The sequence below is a fragment of the Tetrao urogallus genome, assembly GCF_951394365.1.
Source record: "Tetrao urogallus genome assembly, chromosome: 17".
Lineage (NCBI taxonomy): Eukaryota > Metazoa > Chordata > Aves > Galliformes > Phasianidae > Tetrao > Tetrao urogallus.
Genome location: NC_136830.1, coordinates 1,290,683 through 1,308,452, shown reverse-complemented (window position 1 = coordinate 1,308,452; position 17,770 = coordinate 1,290,683). Strand labels below are relative to the sequence as shown.

The 17,770-nt window shown below is 44.7% G+C and overlaps 2 protein-coding genes across 2 annotated transcripts; one reads left to right on the top strand and one right to left on the bottom strand.

Moving 5' to 3' along the window:
• Positions 1 to 1,285: 1,285 nt before the first annotated feature.
• RANBP1 (RAN binding protein 1) lies at positions 1,286 to 7,072 on the bottom strand (the record flags this gene model as incomplete). Its single annotated transcript, XM_079543646.1, has 6 exons — positions 1,286 to 1,407; positions 2,418 to 2,483; positions 3,519 to 3,647; positions 5,170 to 5,327; positions 6,471 to 6,607; positions 7,064 to 7,072. The coding sequence occupies 6 exons, from the start codon at positions 7,070 to 7,072 to the stop codon at positions 1,286 to 1,288; spliced, it is 621 nt and encodes a 206-aa protein (XP_079399772.1).
• Positions 7,073 to 8,448: 1,376 nt separating this feature from the next.
• Positions 8,449 to 15,140, top strand: TRMT2A (tRNA methyltransferase 2 homolog A; the record flags this gene model as incomplete). Its single annotated transcript, XM_079544083.1, has 11 exons — positions 8,449 to 8,909; positions 9,430 to 9,538; positions 9,984 to 10,165; positions 10,788 to 10,902; positions 11,148 to 11,263; positions 11,780 to 11,891; positions 12,499 to 12,621; positions 13,579 to 13,654; positions 14,149 to 14,265; positions 14,475 to 14,571; positions 14,852 to 15,140. The coding sequence occupies 11 exons, from the start codon at positions 8,449 to 8,451 to the stop codon at positions 15,138 to 15,140; spliced, it is 1,797 nt and encodes a 598-aa protein (XP_079400209.1).
• Between the last annotated feature and the right edge of the window lie 2,630 nt (positions 15,141 to 17,770).

The window sequence follows — 17,770 nt, the reverse complement described above, 5'->3', positions numbered from 1 at the left end:
CCAGTCTACTTAGAAAGCCTTTTTATGAAGACAGAGGTCTCACTAGCCAATATTAACACCATACAAAGTTTAGCAAGTTTTGTTCAGTTTTCATAGTTTGAGAATAGTAACATAGAATTCCATTGCTATCTAACACTAACCTTGTATTAGTGGTTAACAACAAAATTCAATTAATCTATCCAACTTAAATCGTGTTGGTTTTATCACTTAATATATATTTTCTCCTACTCTCTAGCAGTAACTTGAAACCTGGCAAGCAATTAACGCTTGCAGGAAAAAGATTTGATCAACTTGCTCATTACTGGCAAGAGTTGTACCCCTTCAGTGTGTACATGATCACCTAAGAGAATAACTGAACTTCTCCCTTCAAGAGGGACAGACTCCCAGAAGGCATCCTGTAAGGTCACCACCTCCCCAATTCTTAAAAGCAATATTAAGCTCCAAGGCCCTGAAAAAAACACAAAAACAAAGGCTTATAAATTTTAGAGTGTGACTGTTATAATATGCTGACTGCTGGTACTCCAACATTTAAGACTTCTTTGCGTGCATCTTAATATAGAGACAATACCGCCTTCAGTCAGCAAGAAGCACATTGTGGAAGATCTGGGTTCACAGCTACAGCTTTGTGCTAGGCTCAAGCATTGCTAACATTAATGACTTTCATGAGCAGTGGAGCTGAGATTTTGTTTTCTAGTAGGAAGATAATACTCAGGTCTCACGTAATGTTTGCTCCCCCTTTATTTTCCCTGTCCAATGGAACACCATTAATAGTGCACCAGGAATGCTCTACTGTCTAATGTCACAAACCTGCTGCATTTCAAGAATCACAGGTGTGTTTCCTGCCCAGGAACAAAGAGCAGAGAGGAATGTGAAAGGATTGCTGTATTAGTTTCAGAAGACGTGCATGCCATCCTAATCTTCCCTGTTCGTAAAGTCTGTTCATCTAGTTAGCCTGGGTAGGACAACATGCATCTCGACACCCAGTGAAACAATTGTATTCATAAGCCTTTAAAGCATATAGAAAACTCAGTTCTATCCTCTGATGCTGTTTCAAGTTTGTTTTATTCACTCTTTTGGATGACCATAAATAAGTGTTTCCACTATGGAAAAGAAAGTTAGCACAGTACATTTTCATGACTGGGGAATGGATTTTCTGAAGACATCTTCAAAAGGGCAAAAGCTTAGAAAAAACAACCTGAACATTGAATTCAGTTCCTTATAAAGTCCCTTGTAAAAATAAAAAAAAAGAAAAAATATAAAGAAAAACTGCAAGGCCCAGGATGATTTATTGCTTTTCTTCATTTTCCTTGGTCTCTTTCTTCTCAGCTTCTTTGCTCTCATCCTTTACAGAAAGCTCCTCTAGTTTTTCAGCAACTTTATCGGCACTGTCATTTTTGTCTGTGCCTGCTAAAAGATTGATGAGGGAAAAAAAAAAGTTACACAGAGGAAGTAGTCAATTTTCCTGTAACAGAGGAACAGTAAAGGTGGAAGGTAAAGAGGATAGGGAGGAGAGACAACCTGTATTTAGAGAAAGAGCAAAAGCAACTTTCCACTGAGCACTGAAGTGACTCATTCTGTTTCTTCTTTACTAATTCCTTCCAGTGTCAGAATTCAAGAAATACCATTTGGATATTTTAATCACTAGATGAGTGTCTAACCGTACTGACAGAGAAATACTTCTCATTTGGTCAGCTTTCATGCTACCAGAAACAGACCCCATGCAACACGGAAATCTCCCAAGTCCCAGCTTCTAGTCCATCTCAAATGAAAACCAGCCTCCCCAAGACCCCACCTCCCCACTTTGGAAGTGGGACAGACGGGCAGTTCCTAAGAGTGAAGGATTCTGATCTCAATATCAAAAGCGTTGCTCGCCAACTACTTGTAATCTGTACTTTAGGAAGATGGAGGTGTTTATTTCACAAGATATGCTATCTTGTAACAGACAATTACACAATGTGACGCATTAAGCTATTCAATAAAGACCTGTGAAGACATTCTACCACTCCAAATACATTAAGTATTAGAACTGAACATTCTATTTCCATGACTACGTAGTTGTGGAATTCAGGATGGGAAACTAGGAGGAGAAAATATCACTGTGGTTAGAGTGCTCACAGTTCACTTGAGTATTATAAACCAAAACACTTCTGCAGCAGTTCAAAAAAAAAAAAAAAAAAAAAAAAAAACAAAAGAAAAGAAAAGAAAAAGCAAAGCCATGTCCCAATAGCAATTGTAACAGCCTTCCACAAGAAAGAAGGCATTCATCACGCCTGTGAGTGATTACTCTTGCAGACAAAAAAAGCACCTGAACTGAAGGCTGCAGTTCGGTACAGAGTGAGTCTGCTCCAGCACAACGATGCACTGGGGGCTATAACCAGCAAACAGAAGAGGCACAACATGTAAGACTTAACCCTTACCTTTTTTTGCTCTCTTGTCTACCTCATTTCTGCATTCTTCAAATTTTGCCTTGAATTTCTGTGCATCTGTTTCAGTAAAGACAGAATACTTTTTCATTAACTTTAACTCCTTGCAACACTGAATGTTTCTCAAGTATCTTCCCTCAAAATCAGTGGCTGTGTAAACAAAACTTGTAGGTACTTACAGAGTGGTTGAGCTTAAGATCATACAAAAAGCTCCACAAAGTTTTTCAGTCACTTTTTTTGTGCAGATCTTGAGCAGCAAATCTAAGAAAGCCTCTTCACACTTTCAAAATATTTCAAATAAGATTCCAGAAGGAACTGCCCTGTGGTCAGTAAGACTCCTAGCTGCCCCCGCCCCACAAAGAATACAATGGTACCCTAACACAGCTATGCACAGCAGACTGAAGATTAGCTATGAACTACTGGCCCTTCACTACATTACACCCCAGAGGAACACCACAACACAACTTAGGGTCTCAGCAACAAGTGCTAAAGATAAAGCTTGAGTACTGTACTTGTGAGACAAAGACTCGAATTCAAGTTAATCTTGACTACAATAGCTAGAGAAATATGATCTGTCTTATGTTTTGGTCTAAGTTATCCTAAACAATGTTCATACACAGTGAATACAAGCAACAATAGATTGCTAGTCTGCTCAGTCAAGGTACTTAACACTAGAGCCATAGAAACAGCAATCTGGTCTGCCAGCTTGGCACGACTGACCACACGAGGTCACTGTTGCCCCACAGGAAATTCAGAAGCAGCTGTGAACTAATTCAAGAAATACAACTCCTTCTCAAGCATCACAAAAGATACGTGAAGGGCTGACTTATGTCTGGTCACCCATCATCTGCTCAGTCAGCATTATGCTTGCATGAAAAAGCTTAAGCTTAAGAAGTTCTTATGGCATAAAGCTCCGAAAACATTACTAAGATTTAGCTGTTACACCATACGTCAACACATTTGGTAAAATAGTAACTGACTTCTCCCAGAGAAAGCAGCAATTAGCTAAAGCTTCTAGGTAGGGTACCATATCTAACAGTGTTCTGCAGCAGCATTCAGAGTACAGTACAACAAGTTCAGCAGCTGTCCACTCACTTTCCGCGTTTAAAAACCGGATTGCCAGAAGCTCAGGCTTGGGGCATTCATCTGCAAAGTCAGCATGTGTGTTCCAGACCCATGCCCTGTCACTCCCAGCATTAGGCCTCAGCTCCATTAGGGGTGTGACTGAAAAGCAAGCATTAGAAGAGGTACAGAGCACAATAATACACGTTTTCCACACCAGCCTTCATAAATCTGTAGGGTTTTGTTGCTTACATAATGCATTTTATAGAGAATTACTTATGGATAAATAAAAAAAACCAGTGGCATCCAAATATATTTCTCTTTGCATCCTCCAGTAAAATGACACAATGTCATCACTGTATAAAAGTGTTAGATTCACTATAGTGCATCTTAATTCTGTCCCAAAACAAACAACTTCTATACTTACCTGAGAGATGGAAGCATTAAGCACAACTCTTAGGAACAGTCAAACGGTTTAGGAAGAAAAGACACTCTGAGAGAAAGACCTTTCTTTTGCACACTGAAAATATGGTATACTATGAGAAAAATAGCTATTCCTACACTTAGTCATCTAATCAGGCTCTCTGCTCTCTCACTGAGAGCTTTACTACCAGGGATCACAAAATTCTGCACTGCTGTAAAAGGCACACAGCACATTTCCAGCCCTTTTGCTCCTTCCCACAAAATGGAGCCCCTTCCCTCCGAGACACCACTGTTACTTAACCCAACTGAATGGGGGAGTCTGAACATTACTGCTCACACCACTCAGCCCTCTCCCACTGCACACAGTTCAGACATGTGCATTCCTTGCTTCCCCCCATCCCAATGCCTGGCTCTTGTGTTTCGTTCAGAAGAAATCTAAAGACAGTCAACTCACTTTTTTTTTTTTTTTTTTTTAAATAAATTTAGAGATGGGATTTCACTGTTTCACTTAATGCTTGTAAAAAATGAAAAGGGTCTTTTTGTCTGCCTGCACATTGCCAGAAATTCAGTAAAGGAATCTATACTGCAAGCAGTTTTTCCAGGAAAAACATCTGTTTATGTGGATATTTTCCTAAAGAAAAGGTTGATTACTGTTACTGGTTAGGGACTGTGCTACTTTCGTATTTGCCTTTTCTTTCACCCAAAGCCAGGAATACCTGTGCTCTGATTGTTTGACCTTCTGTAAAGGTTTGCCCACAGAAAAATAAGTCATCACTTCTGTCCTCAGATCTGTATTGTTAAATTAAGCAATTGTTTCAAACTACCTGCATGTAGCTTAACTCCAAAGATACTACATAAGTCCACATTTTCTGTGACCATTAAAAAACAACAAACTGTTGGGATCAATGACACTGTGTGTGTCTATCCCAGTTAAATTTCAAAGTGTCTTCAAACATCAGCACTCTTTAAAACTAAGAGCTTTCATACTCAATGCTGCAGGCCATCATCAAACCACAGCCTCCTTCTGTTCATGAAGGTGAGCACTCATGTTTTGATACAAGTCTTCTATGGTCAGAGCAAGAAATGACAGTATTTATAGTCTGCTGGAAGTTGGACACTAGCTTTAAGAGGCAGCAATTCTCTAGATACTGCTAAAAGCCACTGGGCTCTTAACTTTCAATGTACAAAGCTCCATCAAGCTTAATTAAAAAAAAAAAAAAACAACACAAAACAGTAGCATGTATAGCAGTGCATAACATACTGTAATGGTTTGCGCAGATTTTTAGAGTTTTATCCCTCCTCATGAGGAGGCGAATTGTTCCCTTCTCCTTGTGCTTCAGCAGTTTGACATCACCAGTTCCTCGCTCTTTCCACTCTGGGAGGTCATTCTCGGATGCAAATCGGAACAGCTTTGCTCGCCTTAAAGAAGGAAGAACATAAGAAGTCAGCCTGCACGTAACAGCTCATCGAAACAACACTTCCGCTGTATGGTACAGCAGATGGCTTTTAAGCCACACAAGAACCTTGGGTGGTCCTGTGTGGAGCCAGGAGTTGGACTTCATGAGTCCTGTGGGTCCCTCCCAGCTTGATATTCTGTGTGATTCTGTGACCACTGTTTTTATTCAGCATGCAGTGTCAGAAACTGACACACACTGAAGTTTACTTGCAAGCTGTGAGGAATTCTTTAACATCTACCCTGGTTTATTATATTCTGAACACACTTTGGGAAGTGAATGTATTTGGCATTTTTAATTAACGTATAAATAACAGCTTTTGCTATTCATAGAGTTCCTACATTAGGAATACAACTGCTACAGCCAGCCAGCAGTAATTTTAACTCAAAAAATTGAGTAGCCTGAAACTAAGGCTCTTGTGTAATTCCAAGCCTGGTGTTTGATGCACTGTTAACAAAGCCCCTCACCCTCTAGAATCACTCCCTTCCAACTCCCAAATCCTTGTTATTGCTGCTCTTCAGTCAGGTACAAGGGAAGCCTAGTGCTGCACCGCAGTGCAGCTTACCAGCTTTAGAACATCATTCTTTAATTTTTCAAGATGCCAGTGTGCCAAAGGGGAAAAACAGGAATAGTCTGGGAGATCAGTCAACACTGATCACAGACTTAGCCTGAAGAGCTTAAGACACTGCTAAAGGAAAGGAAACATCTGCTCAAGAGACACTAGTTCCAAACAGAGTTTTGTCTGGGATGTGCCTGGGTCCCATGCTGCTCTTCCATTTCTTTTGCACTATATGTTTTAGACTACTACCACATACCTTCAAACCTTTAGTTATTACCCAAGTTAATGTTTTCTTTCAGGCTAAATGAGACACTATTAAAACCAAATTCATGATGCCATCTCCTTCATGCTATTCCAGACCTTAATCAGTTCCTTGGGAGCAGTGCTGTCAGCCCTCCCCAGCTCAAACTCTGCCACTACAGCAAACAGCATCCAATTTACACTGCTGCTTCGTACAGAGACTCCTAACAAGTCATCCAACTTCCCTGCAACACAGTCAAGCTTAAGTATGATAAGCGGTTAGATAATGCGTAGAAGTGCTCTACTTACATCTTAAAGAGCTCTTCCTCATCCTCTTCCAGAGTTTTTATTTCTTGCTCAGGAAGGGAAACTATGGGTTCAAACTGAGGATCATGGTTAGAGTCATCTGCGTTTTCAGTGGAAGTATCATGCTCCTCGTGTGCTTCCTGGAAGGGGGAAAAGCAAAAAAGAAAGATAAACTTGCTGCATACTTATATTCACAGCTATTCAGCAACTGCATCTCAGCAACTGAGCCGTGCTCTAAAAATAAACCAAATTCATAGTTGAAAATTAATTGCTTTGTGCTAATGTCAGTTAGACTACAAAAGAAACAGCCTCATGCTGGTTTTGTTTTACTGTCCTGGCTTCTGGCTGCTGAAAAGTCACTTCTCCAATCATTTCTCCAGCACAATGTGCTTTATGCTACTAATGGACACACTACTTCATGGCTGACAACCTACCATTAACAGGGGGTAAAAACATCACTAAAGAAACCACCTCTACCAGCCCAACTCCATCAAGACAGGCAACAGAAGTTCACTGTTCTCACCCTATGTGTCAGAACTCCCCAACACAGATTTCTGCAGCACAGCAACAACACTCATGAAGTTATTTAAGTTTACTTTCTTCATCACCGCACCCTTTGAGGACCTTTGTTTTTAACCGGTGGCTAAATGGCCAACATAAGGCTTCCTGCTCAGCCGCTCGGGGTCCACCTGCACAGCCGGGCTCATGAAAGCTGCAGCCCGGTGAGGAGGCTCAGCACCACGGCCGCGTGGCAGGCAGGTGCGCCAGTAGGCGCGCTCAGCGAAGGAGCCTACAAGGGAGAGCGATCTGCAAACTTAACGAGGCCAAAACAGCGATCTCAGGCGGAGAGAGGCGATCCGCGTCTTTTCGTTGGTGCTGCTCGAACAACACAAAGGCGAACGCAGCCGCAGGGCGCACGCACGGCGCTCCCGGCCCGCGGGGCCTGCTGAGGGCTGAGGGGCGGCACGGAGCGCCGCGCTTCCACGGAAAGAAAAGGACAGGAAACAACGCTGCGAAAAACTTTCGGTTATTCAACGAGCGCTCCGCTACGGTTCGGCGCGTCCCCGATGGAGCGGGACGTTAAGATTGAAGCGAGTCGCGTTAGAGCGCGTGGGGAAGGGGAAGGAAAAGGAGCGGAGCGGCCCCAGCGCGGTACCGCGGCCCCGCCGCCACGTGCGGGAGCGGGAAGGCCGGTATCGCGACAGGCGGCACGTGGGCTGCTCCGGGCCGGGCCGCGCGGCAAAGAAAGGCGGAAGGAGCGGGAACAGCCCGGGGAGCGGAGCTCCGCCCGAGCGCGGCCCCGACTGCCCCGGCCGCCTCCGCGCGGCTCGGCCCCCGACCGGGCCTCGGCCCCGGCCCTGCGCGGCCCCCGCCCGCTTCCGTCGCCCCCCATCCCCCACCCCGGCCCGCTCCGCCGCCTTTCTCCCTCCCGCCCACCGCCCTCGCCGCTCGGCGCCCTCCCGCCGCCGCTCACCTTGGTGTCCGCCATAGGGCCGGGCTCGCTGCGCTCCGCTCGCCGCCGCTGCGCTTCCTGCCGCGCGCCCCCGCCCCTCCCGCCTTTACCTCATTCCCGCAGCCCGCGCCGCCGCAAGGCACGATGGGAAACGCCCCCTTCCCTCCGCGCCGCCCGCCCCGCCTCTCCACCTCGCGCGGGGCAGCGCGGAGCTTCGAGCCCCGCCCGGCAGCGCGGAGCCCCGGCCCGGCGGTTCTCCTTTCCTTTCTTCTCCTTTGCTCTCCTTTCCTTTCCTCTCCTTTCCTCTCTTTTCCTTCCTTCCCCCCCCCCGCCGCGGCGGCCCGGCCTAAGATGGCGGCGGCGCTGAGGGAGCGTTGAGGCGGCGCGTCGTTCGCAGCGATTTTTTATGGGACGCGGCGGCCCCGAGGAGCGCCCTTAGAAGAAGCGCCCTTAGAAGAAGCGGGTGGCGGCCGCTCGCTTTCTTCCCTTCCTTTTCCCGGAGCCGCTCCCGTCCCGCGGCGCGGCGCCATGGAGGCGGCCGAGGGCGCCCCCGACGCGTACGGCTACACCCGGGCGGAGCTGTTCACCTCCGAGATCTACAAGGTGGAGATTCGGAACCTGCCCAAGTACGTCGGCTTCAACGACGTGAAGAAGTTCCTGGCCAAGCACGGGCTGAGCCCGCACAAGATCAAGCTGCTCGGCGGGCAGACGTTCGCCTTCGTGACGTTCAGGAGCGAGGAGCAGCGAGACGAGGCCGTCAGGGCGCTGCAGGGCGCCGCGTGGAAGGGCCGCGCTCTGGGCGTGCGGGCGGCCAAGCCCAAGGCCGATCCCATGGCGAGGAAACGGCAGCGGGAGGAGGGGGCCGGGGCCGGGGAGCCCCTCGGCAAGCGGATCGCCGACGTGGTCACCCCGCTGTGGGCCGTGCCCTACGAGCAGCAGCTGGCCGAGAAGCGGCGGGAGTGCGAGCGGGTGCTGCAGAAGCTGGCCAAGTAATGCCGCCGGTAACGCCGCCCTCGGCCCGACGCGAACGGGGAGCCGCCGGGCACCGGGCACCGCCTGCGGCTCGGGGAGCTGCGGGAGCGGGACGCGCGGCTCGGGGCCCCGCACGGCAAGAGGGGCCGCCCGGCCCGGGCAGAGCTGTGCAGGGACGGCCCCACACCGCTGGGCTTCTCTCACAAGTTATCCCCTCGCTTCTCACGTTCGGTCTTTGCAAATTGAAGCGTTTTTCCATCGTTTCCCTTAATCCCGTAGATAAAGTTCCACCCGTGCGTTGGGTGCGCTGGTCACTTCGGCACCTATCATAAAATTGCACAAAGTCTCGTTTCTTGGCGCTGCGGGCCCTGTGACACGAGAGCTCTATTCCCCTGTTAAACCATGGAAGGTTTTCCTCTGACCAAGCGATAACTCGTGCCTTTGTGGGCCACAACAGGAAAAAAAAAAGTCTCATGTAACTGTTAACCTCACTTGATCCAAACGTGTACTTTTAATTGTTGTTTCTGATCCGGGCAGGGAAATTGGAAATACCAACAGAGCGCTGCTGCCCTGGCTATTCCTGCAGAAGCAGAAGTACAACAGAATGTGCTGCCCGGTAGAGGGAGTGAAGGCTTCACCGTTACAGGTAACGGATCGCTGGGCTGGCAGGGAGCTCAGCGTTCAGGCGGCCGTCCGAAGAGACAGTGAAGAAACTGAGAGTTTTTCTTCCTCTCACAATCATGAATTGTAGGCATTGTTGCCTTTCATGCAAATACTGCTTGGGAAAGTTTGCTAGAAGCAGAATAATGTACCTTTAAAAGGCGTGCTGTCCCTACAAGCATGTTGTAGGCTAATGGAAGCATGTTGCGGAGAGCGCAGGAGTTTGCTCTTGGAATAGCAAGTCCTTTGTGCTTTGTCATTATGGCCATTAGTTCCCCTCCACCAAAGCTTGGGAGCATCTTCTGTAAGACCTGCAATGTCCTGCAGGCGTGCATAAGTACCTGTGGCCACGTGAGAGTTGTTTCAGGATGAACATGGCATATACAGAGAGTGCTGTATAAACCTCTTCCATTACTTTATTTTAAATCTAGACTGAATATCGCAACAAATGCGAGTTCTTGATTGGGATTGGTGTAAATCAAGAAGACAAAACTGTGGGTTGTCGTCTTGGCAAATACAAGGGCGGTACCTGCGCTGTAGTGGAGCCGTTTGATACCATTCACATTCCTGCTGTTGCCAAAAAAGTAGTAAAAACTTTTCAAGACTACATAAGGTGAGCAAAAGTAAAATGAGTTACCTGTGAAAGTTTTGATGTCTGGGATACTCAAAAGTTCTCATAAGATTAACTACAAGCAGTTGTAAGACAGCTTTACGTAGAATTCTTATTAGCAAAAAGCAGCTGCGTGGCTGATTTGGGGGAGAATCACCCTGCAAGACAACTGTAAAACATTAATGGGCGAGCAGCAATGCTTTCTTAAAAAGGAGAGATTAGTTAAAAAAGCAGTTAAATCCTCAGCCATTGAAACCTCAGAATAATTGTGGAAATGGGCAGTTCCAACTTGCCATGGAGCCATGAAGGCACTTAAGACTTGTTTCATTTTCTGTACACGGTGAGAGGCTGCCTGTGCTCTCTATGAGTTTGGGAGGATTAAAGCGGATGAGGATTATGAAAAGCTAAGGACAGATTGTTGCAGGAGGAGATAGGATCTACTTCATCTTTTTTTCCTCAGTTCAGATTTGGAAGTCATCCTTTTCTTGACAAATCAATGTAGCTTCTGCTTTATTTAACAGATTCATTGCTTTACCTGCCGAGCTGCTTTTATTTCAATAAACTATTGAATGTTGTCCCCCCACAGCAATTCCTTTTTAAATAACCCAGCTTCTGAACATTGCAGGTCAACCCCTTACTCAGTTTACAGCCCAGAAACCTACGAAGGTCACTGGAAGCAGCTCACGGTCCGTACCAGCAGGAATGGCCACATCATGGCAGTCGTTTACTTTAATCCTCAGGTATTTGAGATACCTAAATTACATTAATTTGTTTTTCTGAATAGTGCACGTGAAAGAGAAATGAGTAGTTATTTGCAACTACTTTTCTATTTAAAATGGTCTGATACATGTAAATGAGCAATTAATTTACATCAGTAAGTTATCTTCTCTATTATATGCTGCTACCGTACAGGTGGCGTGTAGCAAATAATCTCTCTTAAGTCACACAGATTATTATTCTCCCTCCTTTCCAATGAAACCTTTAGAAGTTAAGCAGAGAGGAGCTGGCTGAGCTGAAGGCTGCTCTGGCAGAGCACTTCACTGCAGGGGCAGGGAAGGAGAGCGGCGTTACTTCCCTGTACTTTGTGGAGGAAGGCCAAAGGTAAGGGACTCAGCTTTGCTGTGGGGAATTCGGGTGGCGGCAGTTTTGTTGTCTTCAACAGTAAAGTAGGTGGCACTTCCACACCCTTAGTTCATCTGTTTTGTAATTCCTGAAGATATCAGCAGCATTACTAATTAGCTGAACAGTTATTTACCTTTTCCACAAAACTCCTGAAACTTCCACGTAGTGCTGCCTGGAAAAAGGCAGCCAGCATCCTTGTGGTGAACCCGCTGTTAGTGGGTAGCTGCCGCACTGCGGAGGTGTTGCTGCAGGAGGTGGCTGTTTGCTCTCGGCTGTGAAGTTCTGCCTCTTTTAGGCCCAACTGTGTATAAATAGAACAGGAATTAGAAGAAAAAAACTCGGGACGACGTTCTGTAGAAGAACACAATTGATGTAGCAGACAATAAATTTCTGTCTGTATGTAGCAGTATAGTTTTCAAGATGACTTCAGCTTTGGGAAAAATGGCAACAAACGTGCTTGTCTGCTTTTTGTGTTTGTTTCTCCCCTTCCTCCAGGAAATCTCCCAATCTGGAAGACTTGCCTTTGGAGCACGTGGCTGGCGATAAATACATCTATGAAGAACTTCTTGGCCTAAAGTTTAGAATTTCTCCTCATGCATTTTTTCAAGTAAGGATGATACTGAACTGCTAACTTAACTGGATTTGCATTATTGCCTTCAAAATTGGCTACTTCCCCATCACAAGATAGTATATACTTAGGAGATGCAACCTTTTACACTTTCGTTGCAATTAAATACATTTGAGTACTGTGTTCTGCTGTTAAAACTCAGTAAATGAGCGTTAATGTGTTTGGTGGGATGTCAAAGATAGCTTTTCCTTTCACTGCTTCAGTGTTTTGATATCATTTGCTTCCTGTTGAGTGGCCTTGCACAGAACGTGCGGCAGCAGTTCCATAATCTTTGTAGTTCGTTTCCTTTTCCAAGAGGTAATTCTCCCCTCCCAATGCTTTTAATCCTGACCGTGTAGTCTGCGCTGTTGCAGCGGAGTTAAGTGCTGAAGCAGAAGGAACATAGAAACCAAATCATTGTATTTCAGAACTGAATGAAACTCCTGTAATGGTGTCACGACTTGGGAGTCAGCCATGCGTGACTTTGGGTTACACGTGAATGGGGCTTGTTTCTTAGAAATGAGGTAAAAGAGAAACTGTTCTCCTGCAGCTCATTAAAACACGTTTACTGTTTGTGAAGTAGACTGGTTTGACATTAATTTCACAGGTAAACACACAGGCTGCAGAAGTTCTGTACGCTGCCATTAGGGAGTGGGCACAGCTGAGCCAAGAAAGCACTGTGCTCGACATCTGCTGTGGTACTGGAACTATTGGGATTTCTTTGGCCAAGGTAAGTAACGTCTATTCCTGGGTATAATCTTCTTTTAACAGTCAGATGTAGATCTTTTGTTACGCTTATGACAAAAAAAATACTTGGGGGGTGTGTGTGTGTATTTGTATGTACACACATGTATTGTAGGAAAAGGCAACAGCAGATAACCAGTTCTAAATGACCCAAAAAAGGGGTGATGGTCACAATCTAGTTCCAGGAACGAAAAGAGATAAATTCGCTTAGCCATCCTAAGGCTCAGAGCTCACCAGACACTGCAGGAGGGATCTCCAGCTAGGGATGCTTCTCTTGTAGCTGCCAGCCCTTCAATGAGGCCTGGGGAGAGCTGGATCACGCTCCACCCCTTCTGGTTATGCAGCTGAATTGCTTCTGCCTGTGCTCCCAGGGCTGGCTGCATCCCTTCCCCAGGTGCTCAATCATTGGTTCAGGCTGACTTAGCAATTCCCATACATATATATAATTGATTTCTAATTAAGCTGTTTTCAGCTATTTATGAAAACTCAATCTTGTGTTGAGTGCCCTAAATTATCTTCAATTAAAAAAAGAGGCCATAATTCTGTAGGGTAGCCAAAACTTAATAAAAAAGGTGTATCCACTTAACTAGTTGTGTTTTGTCAGAAATCTTTGGTTTTGAATAACCAATATTTCTTATACTTGCATCATTTTTGGCATAGAGCTTGCTGTAGCATTTGAGGAAGTCTGGAGTCTCCCCTAAGAAAATAAAAAGCCCAGCATAAGTAGAGTCTGTTACTTCCCTGCTGGGATAAATGCTATTCATCCCCCAGTTTCAATCTTAAGAAGACCCTGTTGTTTGCACAGGTTTCTTCTCAACCTTTTCTGGCTGCAAGGCATGAGTTCTCTAGCCAGGTATTACTCCAAGTTCCCGTTAATTACTGCTGCTGTGAATAACTGCTACATTTACGTGTGGTGGGCTGATCTTTTCCCTTCATTCTGTAGAAAGTGAAGAAAGTGATTGGAGTTGAACTCTGCCAAGAAGCTGTGCAGGATGCCAAAGCCAATGCCCAGATTAACGGTTCGTTAAGCTAAAAGGCTAAAATCTTTGTTTTCTAGGAAGGGTAGGAGTTACTCAGCTAATTCATCTTATCAAAGCAGCCTGTAATTACATCTTATCCATAATAATCTTGTCCATTTTAACAATATAACCTCTCCTGAAAACAAAATTGCATGATAATCTGTATGATCAATTTTCCTGCTGACTGCTAGCTTTGTTGTTTTTTCTCATAAATAAACACTTCAACGCAAATGTGAAACAAAGCCACAGTTGCCCTTATGAATTAAACATTAAACAGCAGCTATTTTTTGTGGGCTTTTGCTTTAGTGTAGATAATGACACACACATAAGTTACTGCTGTTTAAACACCTTGATGCAGCAGTCAGCGGTAATTTCAATTTCTGGTAGACAAAACAGTTTGTAGTTTGTAAGGCATAAGGCTTCCATATTGACAGTATTGAAACTTGGGAGTATTGAAAGATGCTGTAACTAATAACATTAACTTGTTTTTACAGAACTGAGTAATATTGAATTTCACTGTGGGAAGGCTGAAGATATCGTTCCTTCCTTAATTAACGCGTTACCTCCCCAGAACCTGATCACTATTGTAGATCCACCTCGAGCAGGACTGCGTAAGTTTTCCTCCTTGGAGTTTTCAGTGCATTCTCCCAGTTGTTTTCTGGCGGGTGCCCAGGAAAATACCAATAGAATAAAGAAAGTGTGAGACTGTAACTGTGACTTGGAGCGGTGCAGTGCCACACCAGTTTTGTTTGTGACGGAGTCTGTGCTGGAATTTTTCTGAAGTCTGTTGACACTCACATCCAGTCTCTTCTTTGTCTAGATTCCAAAGTAATTCTTGCAATTAGAAGAGCTGAACAGCTGAAGAAGCTTATTTATGTGTCCTGCAATCCTAGAGCTGCAATGAATAACTTTGTGGAGTAAGTAGTTCTTGTATTAAGTAGAACGTGGTAGAAAGAAAAAATCTGCTGCTGGGGAGGAGGGCTGAGATTGGCTTTTTATTTTTTAAGTCCTATTCATTGCAGTTTACTTTTCATCTTGAAGCAAAAGGTGCTGCTTTGGGAACAACCTATGTACAGGGGTGCTGACAAACCCTATCACTGCTGAGGCTTGGGGAAGAAAAAGCTTAGAAGAGTAGTGGTGATACACAGCATAGTATAATATTAATACAGTTCTTCCTCCTCCATCTTCCCCACCAAGCCTTTGCCGGGCCCCTTCCAACCGAGTCAGAGGAGCTGCCTTCCGTCCTGTTAAAGCAATGGCTGTTGATCTCTTCCCTCAGACCAAGCACTGTGAGTTACTGATACTCTTTGAAAGGGTTGAATATGCAAACGGAAGCTCTGCTGAAGCAAAGCCTGATGCTGCTCAAGTCGCAGCAGAATGCGACGACTCCGAGCACTTAGATGGTGCCAACCCAGCTGACACTGATGCAAACCAGGCAGCTTCTGTAGCTACAGATACAGCATGCAAAGAGAAGGAATCGACTTAACGCCTGTGAGATACTTTCCAGAAACTACTTTTGTGTCTTACCTGCTTCTGTAGTATTATTGCTGTAAGACCTAGGTAATAAATCTTAACAACAGAGTGGTTGCAAGGCTTTCGCTTATTTATCGGTTTAATTGTATCCTATTAGGCTAAATCCAGCTTTTCTCAGCCTGCCTTGGGGGAAATTGGGTGTGTGAATATACAGAGTGGCCTCTGGTTGAGATGCACCATTAAGTTGTTCTGCAGTGTCGTGGAAGCAGCTGGAAGCTGGGTGGAATGGTGATGTGCCACACCGTGCCAAAGGCTGCGCCCTGTATCAGGGAGCGCTTGCTGCTTAACAGCAGTGACTGAGGAGTCTAGGTTCTATTTCAAAATACCTTGAGGAAGCAAGGAAGCAACATTCCTTTTCCTGAATATGCTTCTGTTACCACAATACTGATCACACTGCAGCACTTTATAATATCAAACTTTATTGCTCAAAACTAATTGTCTGAAAAATACACATGTAGTACTCAAAGACCAAACACGGAGGCTTATATGATTGTGCAGAAAAAAGCAAGCAGAGGCTCAGTGAAAATGAGGCTTTATAGTTGTACCAATTCAGCACTGGCATCAAGCAACTGCACCCACTACAATTCATACAGCAACCTTTGTTATCTACTTGGGCGTTAAGAACGATTTTCTTTCCCCTCCCCCCCTTTCCCTTCTCAGATACACATCAGAATACTGTAACTGAACGTTTTATTTGGTTAAGAACAGCATGGCTTCTTGCACTTCACCTTTCTTCCTGGGGCAAGTTAGGCAGCTACCGCTTCCTGAATTTTACTCCAGAACCAAAGTACAGTCTAGAGAATTATTAAGATAAATCATGCTTTTAAATACTTAGATGTTAAAAATATATTAGTATAAAGCCTAACAGCAGCGCAGGAAAGTGGAAGCTCACATACAATAGTTAAGTTTATGCATAATAGTCTCTCCAAACGTCTGAGTACCCAACTACTGGGTCAGTTTTGTTTCTAATAAATATTTAAGAAAAAGCTGAACGACTGGTGTTCAAATAGGTAGCATCTGTCTGGTCACTGCAAGTCACAGTCAGTTCTCCATCAGTACCGTGATGAGCGGAACGCACACTGACCCTTACAGTCCATAAACCACACGCTGTTGAGTAGCACGTAATATGCAGAGCAAAAACTGTAACTCCCAGAGGGAACAGTTCTTAAAAATACACTCCGTTCCTATAAAAATACCCCCATCCTCCTCTGTGTACAGAAGGGATAAAGAACGAACATCAGTGACAAAAGCAGCAGTTGATTTTATGCATTCGTACAATCAAGATCTAAACCTTTACAGCCAGTTACCTAGGAAACACACAAGTTACAATACAAATTTAGGATACATCTCGAGTCACGCTGTAAGTGTTCATGCAGAAGCTGAAGTTAATGCGATGATCTATCCTCTATCAAGCAGCTCGTGCTTATGTGCAAATGCAAGACTGTTACGCTCCAAACAATAGTAAACATTAAAACACAAGAATACTTCACAATGACAATTAACAGCAGTTAAGTTGTTTGTTCCAGCAGTTATTGCGCTATTTTCTGGACATCTCTCCAGTTAGAGGCTGCAGCAAGGTCTAATACCATCTTTTTTTTTTTTTTTGTTTAGAATGCATAATATACGTTCTAGGCTTTGGTTCACAATGAAATCTGTGGATGTTTTAATTAAGGGCAGCGGTCACCTTGTGATCTGATGGTGGCAGACTGAGGTAATACAGCAATCCTCTTAAAAGGAACAAAATCAAATTTGTAAGTGAGGCATCTACGGATATTCTGCAGGTGACCTGCAAAGACACTGACATTCTGATCTCAGAACAACAAAGGATCTGCCAGGGTGATTTGTCTGTTACAGTGCTGTCCACATACAGGTATTCTGCTGAAAACACACAAGCCGAAGTGCAGCCTACCTACTGCAGTAACACACTGAGGCATAGGAGAATAAGCCCTGTCTGTATGAAAAAAATAAACCAAGAGACAAACAGTAATCCCTGCTTGTCAGCACTGCACCAATATTACATACCTTCCAAAGAAAGATGGAGATTGGCTAAAGCTACGCTGCTAAAAAAAAAAAAAAAAGCAGCAGAGGCAGTATTTTGTTTTTGTTTTTCCAGATAGGCCACTTTAAATCCTAGTTTCTGTATGGTCTTCCAACTACCCGTATCCTGTTAGCACAGGTTTACAGCTTGTGGAACAGAAGCTAAACAGAATCATCAACAGTGAGCAAATCTGTATTTGCAGAGCTCTGAGCGTGCACTGGAACAGAGACAGGCGAGGCTCTGAGGTCCTGCTTGACCTCAGGCATCATAAGCCACGTAATGAGAACAACAGCTTCAGTAAAAACTAAAATCCTTGCAATTCCAAAATAACAGGTGTGACATTAAAAGGAGGTCTGACAGTACTGATGCCAATATTGTTAAAATCCAGTAGGCACAATGTTCACTATGCTGCAGCATTCTACACACAACACGGTATTAAACAATCAAATAAAGGAAAAAAGCCCCCGAAGGATCCAAGAACATTCCTCATCGCCCCTCCCCACCCCAAGCCCCAGCCTGCTGTCCAGATAAGTACCAGGAACTGC